Source organism: Mastacembelus armatus, chromosome 12 (assembly GCF_900324485.2).
Source record: "Mastacembelus armatus chromosome 12, fMasArm1.2, whole genome shotgun sequence".
In the NCBI taxonomy this organism is placed as follows: domain Eukaryota; kingdom Metazoa; phylum Chordata; class Actinopteri; order Synbranchiformes; family Mastacembelidae; genus Mastacembelus; species Mastacembelus armatus.
The window spans coordinates 5,732,237-5,747,530 of NC_046644.1; the positions used below are offsets into that span (position 1 = coordinate 5,732,237).

At 38.9% G+C, this 15,294-nt stretch overlaps 1 protein-coding gene across 1 annotated transcript in view; it reads left to right on the plus strand.

Annotated features, from left to right (window-relative positions):
* Window positions 1-15,294, plus strand: part of si:ch211-196i2.1 (collagen alpha-1(I) chain) — a 71,985-nt gene that overhangs the window by 40,290 nt on the left and 16,401 nt on the right. Inside the window, exons 7-26 of the mRNA XM_026297777.1 lie at window positions 5,305-6,006; window positions 7,376-7,420; window positions 7,738-7,857; window positions 8,866-8,904; window positions 9,002-9,055; window positions 9,178-9,231; window positions 10,437-10,544; window positions 10,670-10,723; window positions 11,499-11,552; window positions 11,778-11,822; window positions 12,413-12,466; window positions 12,868-12,912; window positions 12,986-13,039; window positions 13,397-13,441; window positions 13,518-13,571; window positions 13,684-13,728; window positions 13,916-13,969; window positions 14,586-14,630; window positions 14,721-14,774; window positions 15,130-15,237. Of these exons, the coding sequence (XP_026153562.1) occupies window positions 5,305-6,006; window positions 7,376-7,420; window positions 7,738-7,857; window positions 8,866-8,904; window positions 9,002-9,055; window positions 9,178-9,231; window positions 10,437-10,544; window positions 10,670-10,723; window positions 11,499-11,552; window positions 11,778-11,822; window positions 12,413-12,466; window positions 12,868-12,912; window positions 12,986-13,039; window positions 13,397-13,441; window positions 13,518-13,571; window positions 13,684-13,728; window positions 13,916-13,969; window positions 14,586-14,630; window positions 14,721-14,774; window positions 15,130-15,237 (1,833 nt within the window). The remainder of the gene's footprint in view (window positions 1-5,304; window positions 6,007-7,375; window positions 7,421-7,737; window positions 7,858-8,865; window positions 8,905-9,001; window positions 9,056-9,177; window positions 9,232-10,436; window positions 10,545-10,669; window positions 10,724-11,498; window positions 11,553-11,777; window positions 11,823-12,412; window positions 12,467-12,867; window positions 12,913-12,985; window positions 13,040-13,396; window positions 13,442-13,517; window positions 13,572-13,683; window positions 13,729-13,915; window positions 13,970-14,585; window positions 14,631-14,720; window positions 14,775-15,129; window positions 15,238-15,294) is intronic.

Genomic DNA, 15,294 nt, shown 5'->3' on the forward strand with positions numbered 1-15,294 from the left:
GTAGGCATGACCTTACTTTGACAGTCACTATGTTATGCTATGGGTGGGGTATGTTCAACAGTACCCTATTTCCATCATATTCAATAAGCTTCCCTTAATACAGGTGTGCCAGTAGGCTCAGCTGAAAGGATTGAGCCTGTAGTCCTGCACCTAGTCAATATTAAGACTCACTAATAATGTAAATCACAGTCATGTACTGTTTACAATTCTTAAGGTGTCTTTATGTCTTGTCATACCCCTGAGACAAGGACATTAAAAACCAAAAGAAGAATATTTCCCTAAAATAAAATATAATTTGGAGATCTTTCATGGGCTTTTATGTCCTCTAATAATTTTAATTTTATGTTTTTGGATAAAAACATGGCTAGACAGCAAGACGGGTTCTTATCGAATCCACCCCACCTAATTTCACATTTCTATGAGAAACACAAGAAATGGTGGTGTCTGTGCCTTTTGTATGGATAATATGGTTACCCACAGGCTATTATTTGGGGAATTTCTATCATTCGGGTATGTATCTTTTAAAATGGAGCTAAAATGATCTCCTTCTGTACTCTACATAATCATTTACAAGCCACCCCAAAATTTTATTGATAATTTATTTTACAGAGTCAAGACAACTGAGTGACTGTTTAGTTATCACAGGTGATTTTAATGTTCATGTGGATAAGGCCTGTGACAGAAAAGCCAAAGAACTTTCTGCTGTCATTGAAACCTATGGCCTTAGTCAATTAGTGAACCGACCCATACCAGGGGTCACAACTGGGACCTAGTCATCACTAAGAGTGTTAACATTTAAAATGTAACTATGATTGATTTTGCTTTGTCTGATCATGTCTGTCTTTTTTATTCTGTCCATAATTCTCAAAGACGGAGCTAAACCTACAGTTGTTCAAAAATGACACATAATGATAACACCAGGACATGTTTGAAAATACCTCATTTTCCCATATTGAAAATTTGTTGTTCATATACTTCATGTGTTCTAAATGTTATGGATGTGATTGCTATGGTCAAGTATAGCGCGATCAGGAACAAGCAAAAGGCACCATGGAGAAATGATGACTTGGTCAGGGCTGTGTGCCGAAAAGGCCAAACGAAAGGGCTGTCATCAAGCCTCTCATAAATAAGAGTAGTCTTAATACCACAGTACTGAACAACTATCGGCCCATATAAAAGTTGCCATTTTTAGGTAAAGTCCCTGAAAAATTTGTATACCAACAACTCACTGACTTTCTCCAACTAAATAAATGCTTTGTCAATTTTTTAGTAGGGTTTTAGGCCTCATCACAGCACTGAGACTGCACTCATTAAGGTGACAAATGACATTTGTCTGAACACTAATGCTGGTAGAGTCTCTGTCAAAGTACTGTTGAATCTGAGTGCTGATTTTGACACAGTGGACCATGTGATCATGTTACAAAGGTTAGAGTACTGGATAGGCATCTCTAGTACTGTCTTTAAATGGTTTAAGTCATATCTTGAAGACAGGAAGTACTTTGTTGAAATTGGTAACTGTGTCCCAGACCAAATGGCCTTGACATGTGGGGTCCCCCAGGGGTCCGTCTTGGGACCCGTTTTGTTCAATCTTTAAATGTTTCCTATAGGCCAGTTAATGTGCAGCAATAATGTGTCCTACTATAACTATGCAGATGACACTCAGATTTACATATCACTCACAGCAGGTGAATGTGGACCAGTCGAATAACTGTCACTGCATTGAACAGATCACTGTGTGAATGCAAAACAACTTTCTCCAAATAAACAGTAACAAGACTGAAGTAATGATATTACATATCATCATATATGGGCACAGAAACAAAGAGAAAGTGTCAGCAGTCACATTGAGTCTCTTTCTCTAAAATCTAAAAATCAGGTGAGAAATCTCAGGGTAATCATCGACTCAAACTTGAATTTTACAGCTACATTAAATCAATTACATCATCATGATTTTACCACCTCAGAAACCTTGCCTGAATCAAAGGGATCATGCCTAAACCAGAATTGGAGAGACTTATCCATGCATTTGTCTCCAGCAGGTTAGTTTACTGTAACAGCTTGCTCACTGGGCTCTCAAAATGAGCTGTAAGGCAGCTGCAGTACATCCATAATGCTACTGCTTGGGTCCTGACTAGAACCAGGAAGCACAACCACATTACTCCCGTTCTCAGATCTCTGCACTGGCTTTCTGTTGCTCAGAGAATAGACTTTAAAACAGCACTGCTTGTGTATAAGTCCCTTCATGGCTCAGCTCCACAGTACATCTCTGACATGTTGGTGCCATATGAACCATCTTGAACTCTGAGAACATCAGGAACAGGCCTTCTGCTTGTCCCCAGAGTCAGGACTAAACATGGAGAAGCAGCATTTCAGTTTTATGCAGCTAAAGTCTGGAATAGTCTTCCTGATGATGTTAGACAAGCCTAAATTCTGACAATATTTAAGTCCAAGCTAAAAACGTTTCTTTTTAGCTCTGCATATGGCAATTGAAAGGGTTTTATCTGCACTCATTCTCCTTTAATTTAATGTTAAGTTAATTTTATATTCTATTCAAAATCTCTATTTTACTGTTTTATTTTAATTCTTGCCTATGTACTTTTAACTTTTTTATTTCTGTGAAGCACATAAACTTACTCTGTGTATGAATTGTACTATACAAATAAACTTGCCTTGCTTTGCCTAGTGCTCCAACTCAGAATGGCATGGGCTGGAAGTCAAAGGCATATCTCACCGACTGGAGGATAGATAAGCTCAGGAGACAGTGTTGACCAGAGGAGATCCAGTGTCAGCTTATCGACCAGGTCTGGCTGCTTGCTATGGCCTGGGATAAGAGAGCTTTTGTTTTCAGCTGGGGCACCATGTTTGGTCTCTTGCATATCTTAGCCTTTCACTGGCTCTCCTTATGCTGAGCTAGCACTCCACCAAGGACTGGGTTTCACTGCAGATACAGAGTTAAGACTGACCAATTGTTTTGATAGTTCAGATTTAATGAATAAAAGGAAAGGGCCAGTTGATTATTTCTGCTTTTTGTTTGGACACATTATTCTTTCTGATAATATAATCAGTGCATGCTCAGTTAATTTTGTCTTAACAAATACCTGTAGCCGAATTGGAAACCTGAGATCCCCACAGTAAGGATTGTACTAAATCATAAAATGTGTATGGTACCATTTCAGTCCTCATATTTAATACAAAGCCAACTCTCTGCCATTTGTCTCGTAGCATATCTTCACCATATTTAAGACCTTAGGTTAGCGTGTAAGCATGCTAAAATTTTCTAAGTAGCATTCAACACAAAGTACAGCACAGACTGGTGGAAATATTATTTTTGTATGTATTTGGTCATAAACAAAAGTATTGGATAAATTAACCTGATAAATTAACCAGATGATGGTACTTGATATGTGTGACCAATTTTAATGCAAAATTATCCAATAGTAAAAAAAATCAGTAAATTGTAATAGCAGTTGAGCTATTTCAGTCTGATTCAGGTAGACCAGTTGACAGTGACATACTCTATGGTCATTCCTAGTGCCATTCATGGTCCTATAGTGCATTAATGTATTAATAATAGGTCTTCCTTTGTTTCAATGACAAAATCATTTTTCTCAGTGCTGAATCATATATCATATATAAATGTATGTATTCTGAAAGGTCTCTCTGCTCTGCTTTGAGAAAAAAATCCCTGAGCATGCACACTCCTGTCCTTCTGCAGTACATATGGCTCTCAGCTCTCCATTTCAGCCCATTAGGGTCATCAAACAAAATTTACAGCCCTTTAGTCCCTTCCCTTGTCAGGCCTCTCTCTCTGCACCACTGTTCCCTGAGGCCCAGCATTTGGATGTTTTGTTATGTGTGTGTATGCACATGGGTGTAATGCATGCAGTATGACAAGCAGGGAAACAAATGTCTCAGTTGTAGTGTTTTGCATGTTGTTAGTTCTTTAGTGTTTTTACCATCACCCCTGGATTTCACATCACTTTAAACTACTGTCTCTGTTTAAGTGGCTGAGACTTCATGAGAGTCGATAATAACTTGACATTTCATCAGTGTTTCTTGCCCACACTGATTTATAGTAAGAACAATTACAGAATGACTTTATTAGTAGTCGGGATTATTTGTGTTACAGACTTCAGAGGAACACTTTTCACCTGAGGGGAGACAGTATAGTAGGGTCAAATTGTCCGTTGTGCCAGAAAAGGGAATGGTATGAAGAGCTGAGTCAAGGCCTCATGTTTGATCATTTTATAACTGCATAATGTTTGTGAAGCTATTTATGATATGATCAGTCACCTGCTACAGGAGGAGATTCCTTCTAGACAGTTCAGTGAGATTTAAGACAAAGTTGGATAGGAGGGAGTGCCAGTGGTCCAACTACAAACCACTCCACTTGAGCGGTACAAATGAGTTTTTATAGTTTTATGGAGATGACAGATGTGTTTCCGTCTTCTACAGCAAAATAGCAGTGGTTTCACATCCACATTTGTAACTCTGATTGGTCAAATAAGGGTCAAAGATGAGGCTCTAGCAGTTTGGAGAGTGTAAGCGCTCACTAGAAGGTCTGTTTGGTTTTGCACTGCAATAGAGAGCTCATTGCAAACCACTGAAATGTTAATTAGAGACAGCACATTCAAATATTTTGGAAAGAAATAAGACAAAATCAATAGTGGTGTGCAGATGGGTCAAGGGTAACTGTCTAGAAGAGCTGAAAAACTAATCAACTTGGAGGCAGATGAAATGATTCCAGATGTTGTGAAGAAGATGAAGAGTTCCTAACAGCTTTCATAAAGGGAAGAAAAACTTGCAGCTAAGACACGTGGACTGCTATAGGAGACAATTTTAGGTTTTTATTATTGATACATCAGCATATTTGTGTGTGAGTGTGTGTATGTGTGTGTGTGGTGGTGATGCTCAGTGTTTTGTTCGTCTGAACATGTTTTTTTTTTTTGTTTTGTTTTTCACTCTGGATCCCAGACTCTTTCTTCGACCTTAAATATTTGCTGTATTTTTAAAATTATGCTTTGCTCTTTTGCAGGTAGGCAGGCTTCTTTTTGTTCACTATTGGTTTGTCTGTTGTGGCTGATGGAAAATTACAAATTTTGAATAATTTGGTCAGAAACCTTTTTTTGCCCTTCATACAGACTCTCTCTTCACAATTCCACCACAAGTCAAACCCACACAATAAGACATCTATACTCCATCAGCTAATGGCATCAAAGCATAATACAAACCAGAAAACCACTGTAGTAACATATTAAAGATTGCTTTTAAATGAGTGCCAATTCTTGTCTTGTTTCTCAGCAGAATGTGTTTGTGCACCGAGGGAGTTCTCGAGGGGATGGGACAGCGCCTTCTGGACCCAACCGGAAAGGTTCAGTAGTTCGTGGGGATGTCTTTTTAGTGGATGAGGAAACTGACTTGTTGGATCCAATCTTCCAAAATGGCGGACAAGTGAACCCTCAGTGGAAACCCTCCAGAATTGGACTTAAAGGGAACCAGAAGGCGAAACCTGAAGTGGCCTCTAAAGATTTGGAGGAGAACATTACTACAGAGAAGAAGACAGATTCAAGTGGAAGGACTTCATCTTTGTTCCCTGGAAAACCCTCTGATGACATCATTGATCTGGACGATGGAAACAACCCCAGGAAGCCCTCAGTGGGATTTCCTGTACTACCTAAGATACCTTCAGATCCCACAATATCCACAGACTCCAACAAACTACGGGAGGAGACAGATGAACAGATCAGGACTGTGTCACCTACACCGCATGTCATCATCTCTGGCCCATCTACCAAGGAAGCAGATGAGGATGGAGGATCTATTACAACAAAGAGCAATACACACTTTCATCATAGAACAAAGCTCAGTGGTAAACAGCCAAACAAGGAGAAACCTGGAATTCTGACCGTTGTATCCAGAGATGGAGACCTGGTCCAGGGCTCAGATGGGAAAATGTACTGGTTCCAGCGAGGACCACCAGGCTGGATGGGTCCTCCAGGGCATGAGGTGAGTTACAGTATCTTCAGGTACCCTGTTGCTCTAAGACCTTTGTTTTAATGCTACTGTATTATCAGTAGTACTATATTTTGCAAGAAAATATGAAAAGGCTTCTTTAGGTCATCCTCTGCCTGTTGTAAAGTGATGACTGAGAAGTTATTGTTTTAGTATTTTTTATTATTGCAGTCTTGGAAGGCCGAGGGATTCTCCCACCGATTTAATGGTAAATCTGATGAATTATATCAGAGCTAGCTGATGTTGGATAACATAGAAAAAGTTATAACAAGCCTTGTGAATGAAGACAGTGTGATATCTGTTTATGCTTTACAGCTTACAAGACCTGTTCTTCATCAGCTGCCATGTGAATCTGATCAGGGGAAGTTACACTGCTCAAACATGCTGGTCCATGTCTTTGATGCCACAATCTAACACTCAAAGAACCACATGGTTTAGGAGTGTGAACAGTTTGTCATAGCATTTCTTGAAATTATAACTTAACTCACTGACAAGTTATACAATTGGTGCTGTGAAGTAAAATCAACTATTCAGGGTTTTACCTGGTTTAAGAGATGGATCATCATGTGGGCTGCACAACCAGAACCAGACTGTCTGTGGAGACACCCTGCCAAAAAGTCCACAGGATCACTCAGCACAGTTACTATGATTAAAGCCGGCTGTAGAAACATGAAGGACATCCTGACGGATTCTCTCCTCATGTACAGAAATTCAGGTCTTGCTTACTTACTCAGTGAAATATTTGTTAGCCTGCAGTGTAATCTCTGCAAGTATTATGTGGAATTTAGTTTATAATTCTAAAAAGTATTTATTAAAGGGTGGTTCAAATGAATATTTCCATGGCCTGGCCACAGAAAATACTCTTTTCTGATAGGCTGGCAGGTGCGTTAACATCAGAAGCCTTGATGTAACCGTTATTTAAACTAATGACAGATCAACTTTGTAAAGTGGATTGTGACTTTAGCATGGCTGCTGTTAGCATAGCTTGTTGTCCTTTGGTAACTGGCCACTGCACATAAGGTGTATGATATGGGAAGAAATGTGTGCAGGACCCATACAGGCCCAAGCTATTTAAATATAAAGTGACTAAAATCTTAAGGTTTTATTAGCATCAGTTTAGGGAGTGAACCTTAACATGAACTGGTCTTTGCTTCTTCTCCTAGTTCACCGTTTTCTGACATTAAGTGGCAGCAGAAAAGTGTTTTTTCAGAGCCAAGTTGTTAAGTGACAAACATTTTACAATTAGAGCAACTGTTTACTTGTAGATTTTTGAAGCAGCTGAATAATATTTTGTTTCTTGGATCATGCCTTTTGCTCGTAGTGTGTGAGAGCTGTTTTATTGAGGTTTGTCTTGTTTGGACAGGGCTGTCCTGGTGAGCCTGGCCTGTCTGGGTTCAAAGGTGATAAGGTAAGAGAACCTTGTTTATGACATAAAAGCCTTTGAAAGGGTGTTAAGTTAGTCCAGTTGACCTTTGAGGATTTAAGTGCAATTCTATTCCGTGCATCTCTAGAAGAGCCTCCAGGACCATATATTGTTTTAATTTTATTTTAGGCATTTTACTAGCTGTAGCTACAAACTGTCCCTTCATCAGTTACATCTGTGAGTTTGGAGGTCAAGCTGCAACTTCAATTCAAAGATGCAGTGTTACAAAAACAAGGCTTTGTAACAAGTATCCAATAGATTTGTCTGACATTAATATGTCACTTCCTTTTCATCTCCCACAGGGAAAGATGGGCTATGAAGGTAGACCAGGAAAAAAGGGAGAGCCCGGACCTCCTGGACCAGCAGGTTTACCAACCTTCTACCTTTGGAGGAACACTGCTGAAGAGTGGGCCATCTTTCAGGTAAGATGGTAACTACGTCATACTCATTTTATTAAGAGCAGTATTTATAGCTGTTGTTTTCCTTCTCCTCAGCAGATCATCTCTTATCTCTTATCCTCGTTTATGTTTGTGTGTTCAATCAGTCTTCTCTAGTAAGTTGAGCTGAAAGAATTCAAGGAGAGGGTCTACTTTTTATGGTGTGGAGCACTAGCTATTGTTTCAGTACTGATGAAATGCTTCCAGGTGTTGTCTGGTCCAATGCCATGACAAACTTCTATTCAGTTCTGAAGTTAATCCTTAAATTTGGATGAAACTTCAGATTTCCACTGAATGTTTATATTTGGCATGAATGGGATGTTATCAGTAAGACAATGTGACATCATTTGACTGGGAGAACACCTTGAAAAAGTTAAAGTAATTTAGAATGCAATCTTCATGTTTTGTGCTAAGCTATGCTAAATAGATCCTGGATAGATCTCACTTCACAATGTCGATAAATCCTTAAAGATAACTTTCCTTGCTCTTTGTGTCTCAGAGCCTTTGTATAATTTGTTGTTATCTAAAATAAACCTTAAAAACATTCTTTGAGGTTAAGTCCTCTTTCCCACATCCCCAGAGAATACATGTATGTAAAACCTTTGACCTTGCAGTTATTGTGCGTGCAAGCTGATGTTCTGCCTTCATCTGTTTAATGTCTCTGCAGTGGCCACAGCTGTTTATCATAGCAGTATGTCAGCATGATGGAGAATTGCAAATCTGATGTAGAAAAAAAAGTTGACTGAAAGAGAAGTCTGCTAGTAGTTTACGAAGATGATTTGTTCATGTATGTGCTTTGAGCATCATGTAGGCAGACTGTAAAATCAAGGGTTTCACAGTGTCAAAACCATTGAGCTTGAGAGATTATGATTATATTAAAGGTTATGTGCTCCATAAACATGATCTAAATACAGGTTTTATTTGTTTTTCTTTCATTTTCTGTATTTTTCTTTGTGGACCTGTAACTCTGGTGTGTTTCAATTGTTCCTGCAGCAAACCAGTTTCTACCAGTTACTACGGGCCGGTTGGCCTGTAAGTATGCTGTGACAATTCATAGTCATTTTTTGTAGGTGTTTAGTTTTTGTGTTCTTGTTGACCTGAGGCTGGTTTCTTCCTTGTGAGCTTGCAGAGTAAAGAAGGTCCTGCAGGATTACCAGGAGAGATGGGCAAGACTGGCATACAGGTTAGAGATGGGCTCTTCATACAATTATAAAATTATAAACCGAAAAATATCACACATTTTTTGAAACAGCTGAATAAATAGTGATTTACTGAATTTGTATTTTCTCTGATCTTCTGTCTCAGGGGCCACCTGGTGAACCTGGGGAGCATGGGCAACCAGGAATGCCAGGAGAGATGGTAAGCACCCAAACCATCACTTTCTGTCTGCGAGTAAGGAAAAAACTAATTATTAAACCATTCAGTGTAAAAATAATGTTTAACAGCTCAAAGTTGGTTTCACCCCACCAGGGTCATTTCATGTGGCTTGAAAGTCAAAATCATAAAGAAAGAAGTGTCAGTTAAGGCAGCCCTTACCAAAACATTTCTTTACATTTCAATATCTCCGCATGACAAGGAAGCATTACACCACTTTGGTCCAGATCAACAAATCTGAAAGCTATTGGATGGATTGAAATATCATTTGTGTTATCTATGGGATGAACTCTGATGACTTTTATGCCTCACATGTTTTTCTCCAGTGAAAGTTTTAACTTATTCCATGAAATATCACAACATCAACATCAGCCTCTCAAGTGTCTGGAGGATCCACCAACAGTCTGGGACTGACTCTGTGGTCACTCTCATATCATCCATAAACACTCTGACGGGTGGTTGGCCTTGATCTCATTTTGGTCCCTCTGCACTCTGGTTCAGCAGATCTTGCCAGTATGTTCGTTGCCAGAGAGAACAATATCACTGAGATTATGCATCCTGCATTATCATCAATCTTGTGCCAGTTTGATGTCACTGCTTAAGAGGCTCTCATCCAAAACTGCATGTAATAATCATTGATCAGGTCTCTAATCTTAGTGGGGACGTGATGTTATGTCAGAGTGAGCTGCACTACCTTATGTGGTATTGACCCATAGGTTTGGCAAAATGTGCAGCATCTTCATGCAGGCGTCTCTGCCCTTTTTTATTTTCTATTGTCCAGATGGACACCTAGATATTTGTAGGCTGGCACCACATTGGAGTGAATTGCTATTGGTGATTTAAAAAAACATCTCTGTATGTATAACAGTATAGCTATGATCCTTAAAATAAAACATTGTCCATCAGAAGTGCTTTAGCTCTCCACTGTGAATCTATCAATGTTTTCCACCTGTCTTCAGGCAGAGTTATTGCAGACTTGACTCTTCCAGACAGTGTGTTGTTATCCAGATGTGTGTGTGATGAATGGCCCTAGTGAGTGGTCCAGAGGCTCAGTGTCTTCACAGCACACACCTATAATGTACGCTGTAAAGTATCCATTCAGGTGTTCTGTTCATGTTGACCAGCAGGCTGATAAAGAAGCAGTCAGTATGGCCAGTATCCTACTTCTGATCATTAATGTTACCTGACAGGGTGAACAGGGTTCCAGGGGCCCTCCGGGGCGAGCCGGGGCCCGAGGGAGAGATGGGAAAAATGGGGACGATGGTCAACCTGGACCACCTGGTGTGCCTGGATCACAGGTAGGCACTTTTCATCTGCCTGCTCTCAGTTTTATAGTGACAGTTAAATGAGAGAACCCTGAATGTGTTTCTGCTGGTGCTTATTTTCACTTGTTGAAAACCTTCCTTGTTCTGATTGACATCAGGGCTCCTGGGGATACAGGGGAGAACGAGGGGCCAAAGGGGAAAAAGGTGATGAGGTGAGAAATAGAATGGCACAGGTGCTTTTGTATGGAAGAAAAGTAAATGTTTAATTTACTGTTTCTGAAATTAAGTTATTACTCTTACACTTGTTGCATTTTGATGATATTATTTATTTCTGTGGATTTTGTTCAGCTAACATTTTTCCCCAAACCAGATTCAAATGACTGGTCTAATTAGAGCAAAGAGTTATTTGAAATTTTTTCAAACTAGTGCCAGACTCCAAGTTTTGACAGCAACAACACAATACATTTGTCCCATAATATTCTGGGTTTATTTTATTTTTTTGTTTTGTTAGTTTTTCTTTTTTTTTGTTTTTTTGTAAAAACTCTATTGTCTACAGTTCTCAAATGTCAGTACACAAGCATTTATGTATTGACTTTGCATCATAAAATAGTCTGAAATTATTTTTAAAAATATGTGATGTAAAGCAGGCACTGACCAAGGAATCACCAAAAAGCTTTTGACTAGAAATTTAAGATTTAAAAAAAACACACAGGATGAGGTTTGGATATCATTTAAATGCCAGCGTGTACCAATGAACATCCCTGATTTTGCCATAGGCAGGTACTTTAATATTATGTAAAAGAGCATCAGCTGTTAATTAATAATTTTGCCTGTTTAATTCTAGGGACACATTTTGGTTGTTATAAAAAAACAATTAAGGGTCAATATCCAGCTGAAGCTTGCACAAAATTTCAATTCAAAAGGTTTTACATATGTAAATGAACTTACTTTAACAAGACAGACAATAATCTTTCTCTACATCCCCAGGGTCTCATTGGCCTAAAAGGTCCAAAAGGAGAAACTGGTGAACCTGGTGAGAAGGTACTTAAATTAAATTAGCATTTGAGTTTTGTACTGTACCTATTTTATCACCATAACATTAAGAAAGACCTCTAGTCCTTTGTGGCTTGTTCATGAAGTATAAAGACGTGGATTACTATATAACAGACAGAACATACTAACTGTAGGACTTCTATCACTTTTTAACAATACAATATATTGTATTTATATTTTGTAATGATCACATGTTGTGTTCTGTTTCTCTAGGGCTCAAAGGGTTTACCTGGGCCCCCTGGTCCTGTCGGGCCACCAGTGAGTGTCTCTCCCAATAAAGTCTCTTTTGAGTGTTTTTTTCTTTTTTCTTTTTTTTTTTGTGTGCAACAAACCAGACATTTCACTGGGGATTTCACATTATGTTCAGACCCACTGTGAGGAAAGCAAGTGGTTCATAAGCCAGGAGCAATGCTTGTTTTATCTGTGACATAAAGCAGCTTATACATTAAGAGCATTTTGTGTAGTCTGCAGCACATTACAGGATCAGTTTGAAACAATAAGAATGAGTAATAGCTGCCTTTGTGTAAAATAATTCTTATACTTCCGTCTGGTGTAAAATATGGGGAACAAATCAGCTTTTGTAAAAGAAAGACATGTACTTCTGAATCATTTCATCCCTAAACCAGACCTTTTTGAACTTTGAGTTCCAAATTGTGAAGCACTGACAGGTTCCTCTTCAGGAAATTTGACTCTACTAAGCATGAAATGAGAACCGCTTCCTTACAGGATTAGCACACAGTAGGCAGTAATCTGACTGATTAATCCTCACTATGAATATGGTGTTTTCTATGTAGTGTAGTGATGCGTTATTAGTAAATTGACATTGAATACTTGAATCTTCTCTGCAGGGGCCTCAAGGGATCCAAGGTGGATATGGGCCAGAGGGGCCACAAGGGCCCGATGTGAGTAATGTGCTATCTGACTAGCAGCTTCAGATATTGATCATCAGAAGTCTTTGAACAACCATCCTCAGTACAAATAAGCAGTAATAAGCATTGACTTTTTTGCTATTACTTCACTAATCCATTGTATTGTGGTTTAGTGATGTAGACATTTAAAACGTGAGTTCAACTAGAAATAGAACATTCATTCACATTCGTAATTCTCACTTATACTATCATATATAGCAAAAAGAATAAATAAATTAAATAAATATATATATATATATATATATATAAAGCTCTTTGTATTTCTCCAGATAGCGTTCTAAAACCACAGGTTTGGTCATATCTCCCCTTGATTTGGTGAACAGTAAGGATATGTGGGACAGTGCATCATTCTGCTGTTTTGTACCTGTTTCCAGGGGGAGAGAGGACTGGATGGCCCCCCAGGTCTTCCAGGGCTGACGGTAAGCACACATGGATTAGACTATGTGCCACTTTGGAATTTTTGTATGATAGTTTTTTGTGTTTGTCTGACAGGGTGCACCAGGAGCTACAGGACAAGTTGGCGCACAAGGAGTTAACGGCTCAAGGGTAAGATTACACTACAAGGATTCAACAAACTGTAACTCATGTTAAGGACTGAGTTCTTTAAGATCTTTTTTTTTCTCCACTGTTAAATAGTCTCTCACTTTCAGATTGCTTATTTTGTCCAACCAAGAGTCCAAAAATAGTCAGTTTCCACATCAGAAAACAGGGAAACGCAACCAGAAAATGTAAAGCATTAATGCTCAATGAGTGACTTTAACATTTGTGTAGATTATTAACAATGTTGTTATTCTCTAGTTATTAGATATTGTGGTTTCAGTTGCAGCTATACATTGGGCTTATAGATCTCAAACTGAAGATCTGGACTTCCTTTGTGTGTAAACCATGACATTTTTCTTTCAGGGGGACATGGGGCCTGCTGGGAGTTTTGGCCCCAAGGGCCCACAGGTATATATTTTGTTTGGTTATACTTATACTTAGCTCTATGTTTTGGAGTAAATTGTGTTACCTTGTTTTTTATTAGGGGCCTCCAGGTTTAGAGGGGCAGATAGGACCTCCAGGAATCAGAGGACCCCAAGTGAGTACAATTGAGGGAAAGACTGTTCTTAAAGACTTTTGATTCTTTGTGGTGCTCATTTATTCACTTTATAGTCTGTACATATGGTTAATGTCAATCTGAACCTTAACAGGGACACCCAGGAATGACCGGTGCTCCTGGGCCCAAAGGAGATCCTGTAAGTTTATTTTTATCATGTGAAAGGAAATGCACAGAAAACATTATATTTCATGTGTCCATGTGTTACTTACTTCATTATTAAGGCAATTCAACAATATTCCATACATAATCATTTGGATATGTTGTCTGTTTTGGTGTCTTTTTAAACCTAGTGTTTTTTTCTTCTCCTTTTGTTTTAATGTTAGGGGCCTTTGGGGACCATTGGTGCCCGGGGGCATCCTGGGTTTGAGGGGCCCATGGTGAGTTACACTGAAATATATTTCCATACTGTACTGTATTGTTAACTTAAAGTGATACACATGCAGGTGCACAGTATGCACAAACAGACTAGGTTTGTTCACAAGCTATTGCAAACATACACAGAACAGTGTCAGTCGTGTGCAGGGTTTTTTAACCTCTCCCCTAACTTTCATCATCACTGCAGCTGTATCTCACAGTTCACTGGGGACTGAGTGAGTGTACAGTAAGATATATTTTCACATTCATGCCTATAAGCACACTGTTGGTAAACAGCATGTGTAGCTGCATAGTGCCATCTACTGGCTTTAGTAGATCATGACACTGAAGCAACTTTGTTTCATACTTACTCTTTAATCTCTGCTGGGCTCCACTGAAGTTTCTCTGAACTCATTTCCATACATCCCTAGTTTTTAAGCTGATGCACTGTAAAATAATTTCCACCATTATTAGCCATTTAATCCTTTAAATTATAAAAGCAATAGTGTATTGTTGGTTTGTGAATAATTTAATCAAAATATTATAAATTAGCTTTTTTTTATATTTATATCAGTAATCCTTAAATGATAACTTAATCTAGCATCATCAGTTTTATCTCCTTCTTTGTCTTATTTAAAGGGGGCAACAGGGCAACAAGGTCCTATTGGTTTTTCTGGGGTAATGGTAGGTGCTCATTGTAAAAATATATTACATCATTTTATTACATATTATTGGCTGAACCTATAGTACTTTTAACCTTTTCCTCCTTTACAGGGTAACAGGGGACCAGATGGGGACAAGGGGGATCCAGGACTTAAAGGAGACAAAGTAATAACTCTGAACAAAGAGAATTACACTGCTACTAAAAGAAATAGATTGACATTGTGAAAAAAAATGTCTTTTCTTGCCAAGAGTTAGATGAGAATATAAATAACACACTTTGATTTATATGGTAAATATGAAATGACTAGCTGTACCATGCTACAGCTAGCATGGTACTGAGCTGCAGTAACAAAATGTCGCTACCGGCACCCCTAAAGCTCACAGGTTAACACATTATGCTGGACCAGGCTTAAAGCAACTAAGTATATATCCATAGATGTCAAACTATTTCATTAACGTATGTTTACTGTATGTTTCAAAAAGGTATCTGCGACTATTCATAAATAAGTCTTTCTCGCAGGGTATTCAGGGGGCACCAGGCATTAGGGGTCCTCAGGGAGAGAGGGGCCCCACTGGCTTCCCAGGCTTCCCAGGGTCCGAGGGCCAGCCAGGCCCCCAAGGCACTGAGGTACACTGTAAAACAATGGGTACATCATATTCTTTCTCTGAAGGAATTCATGGTATT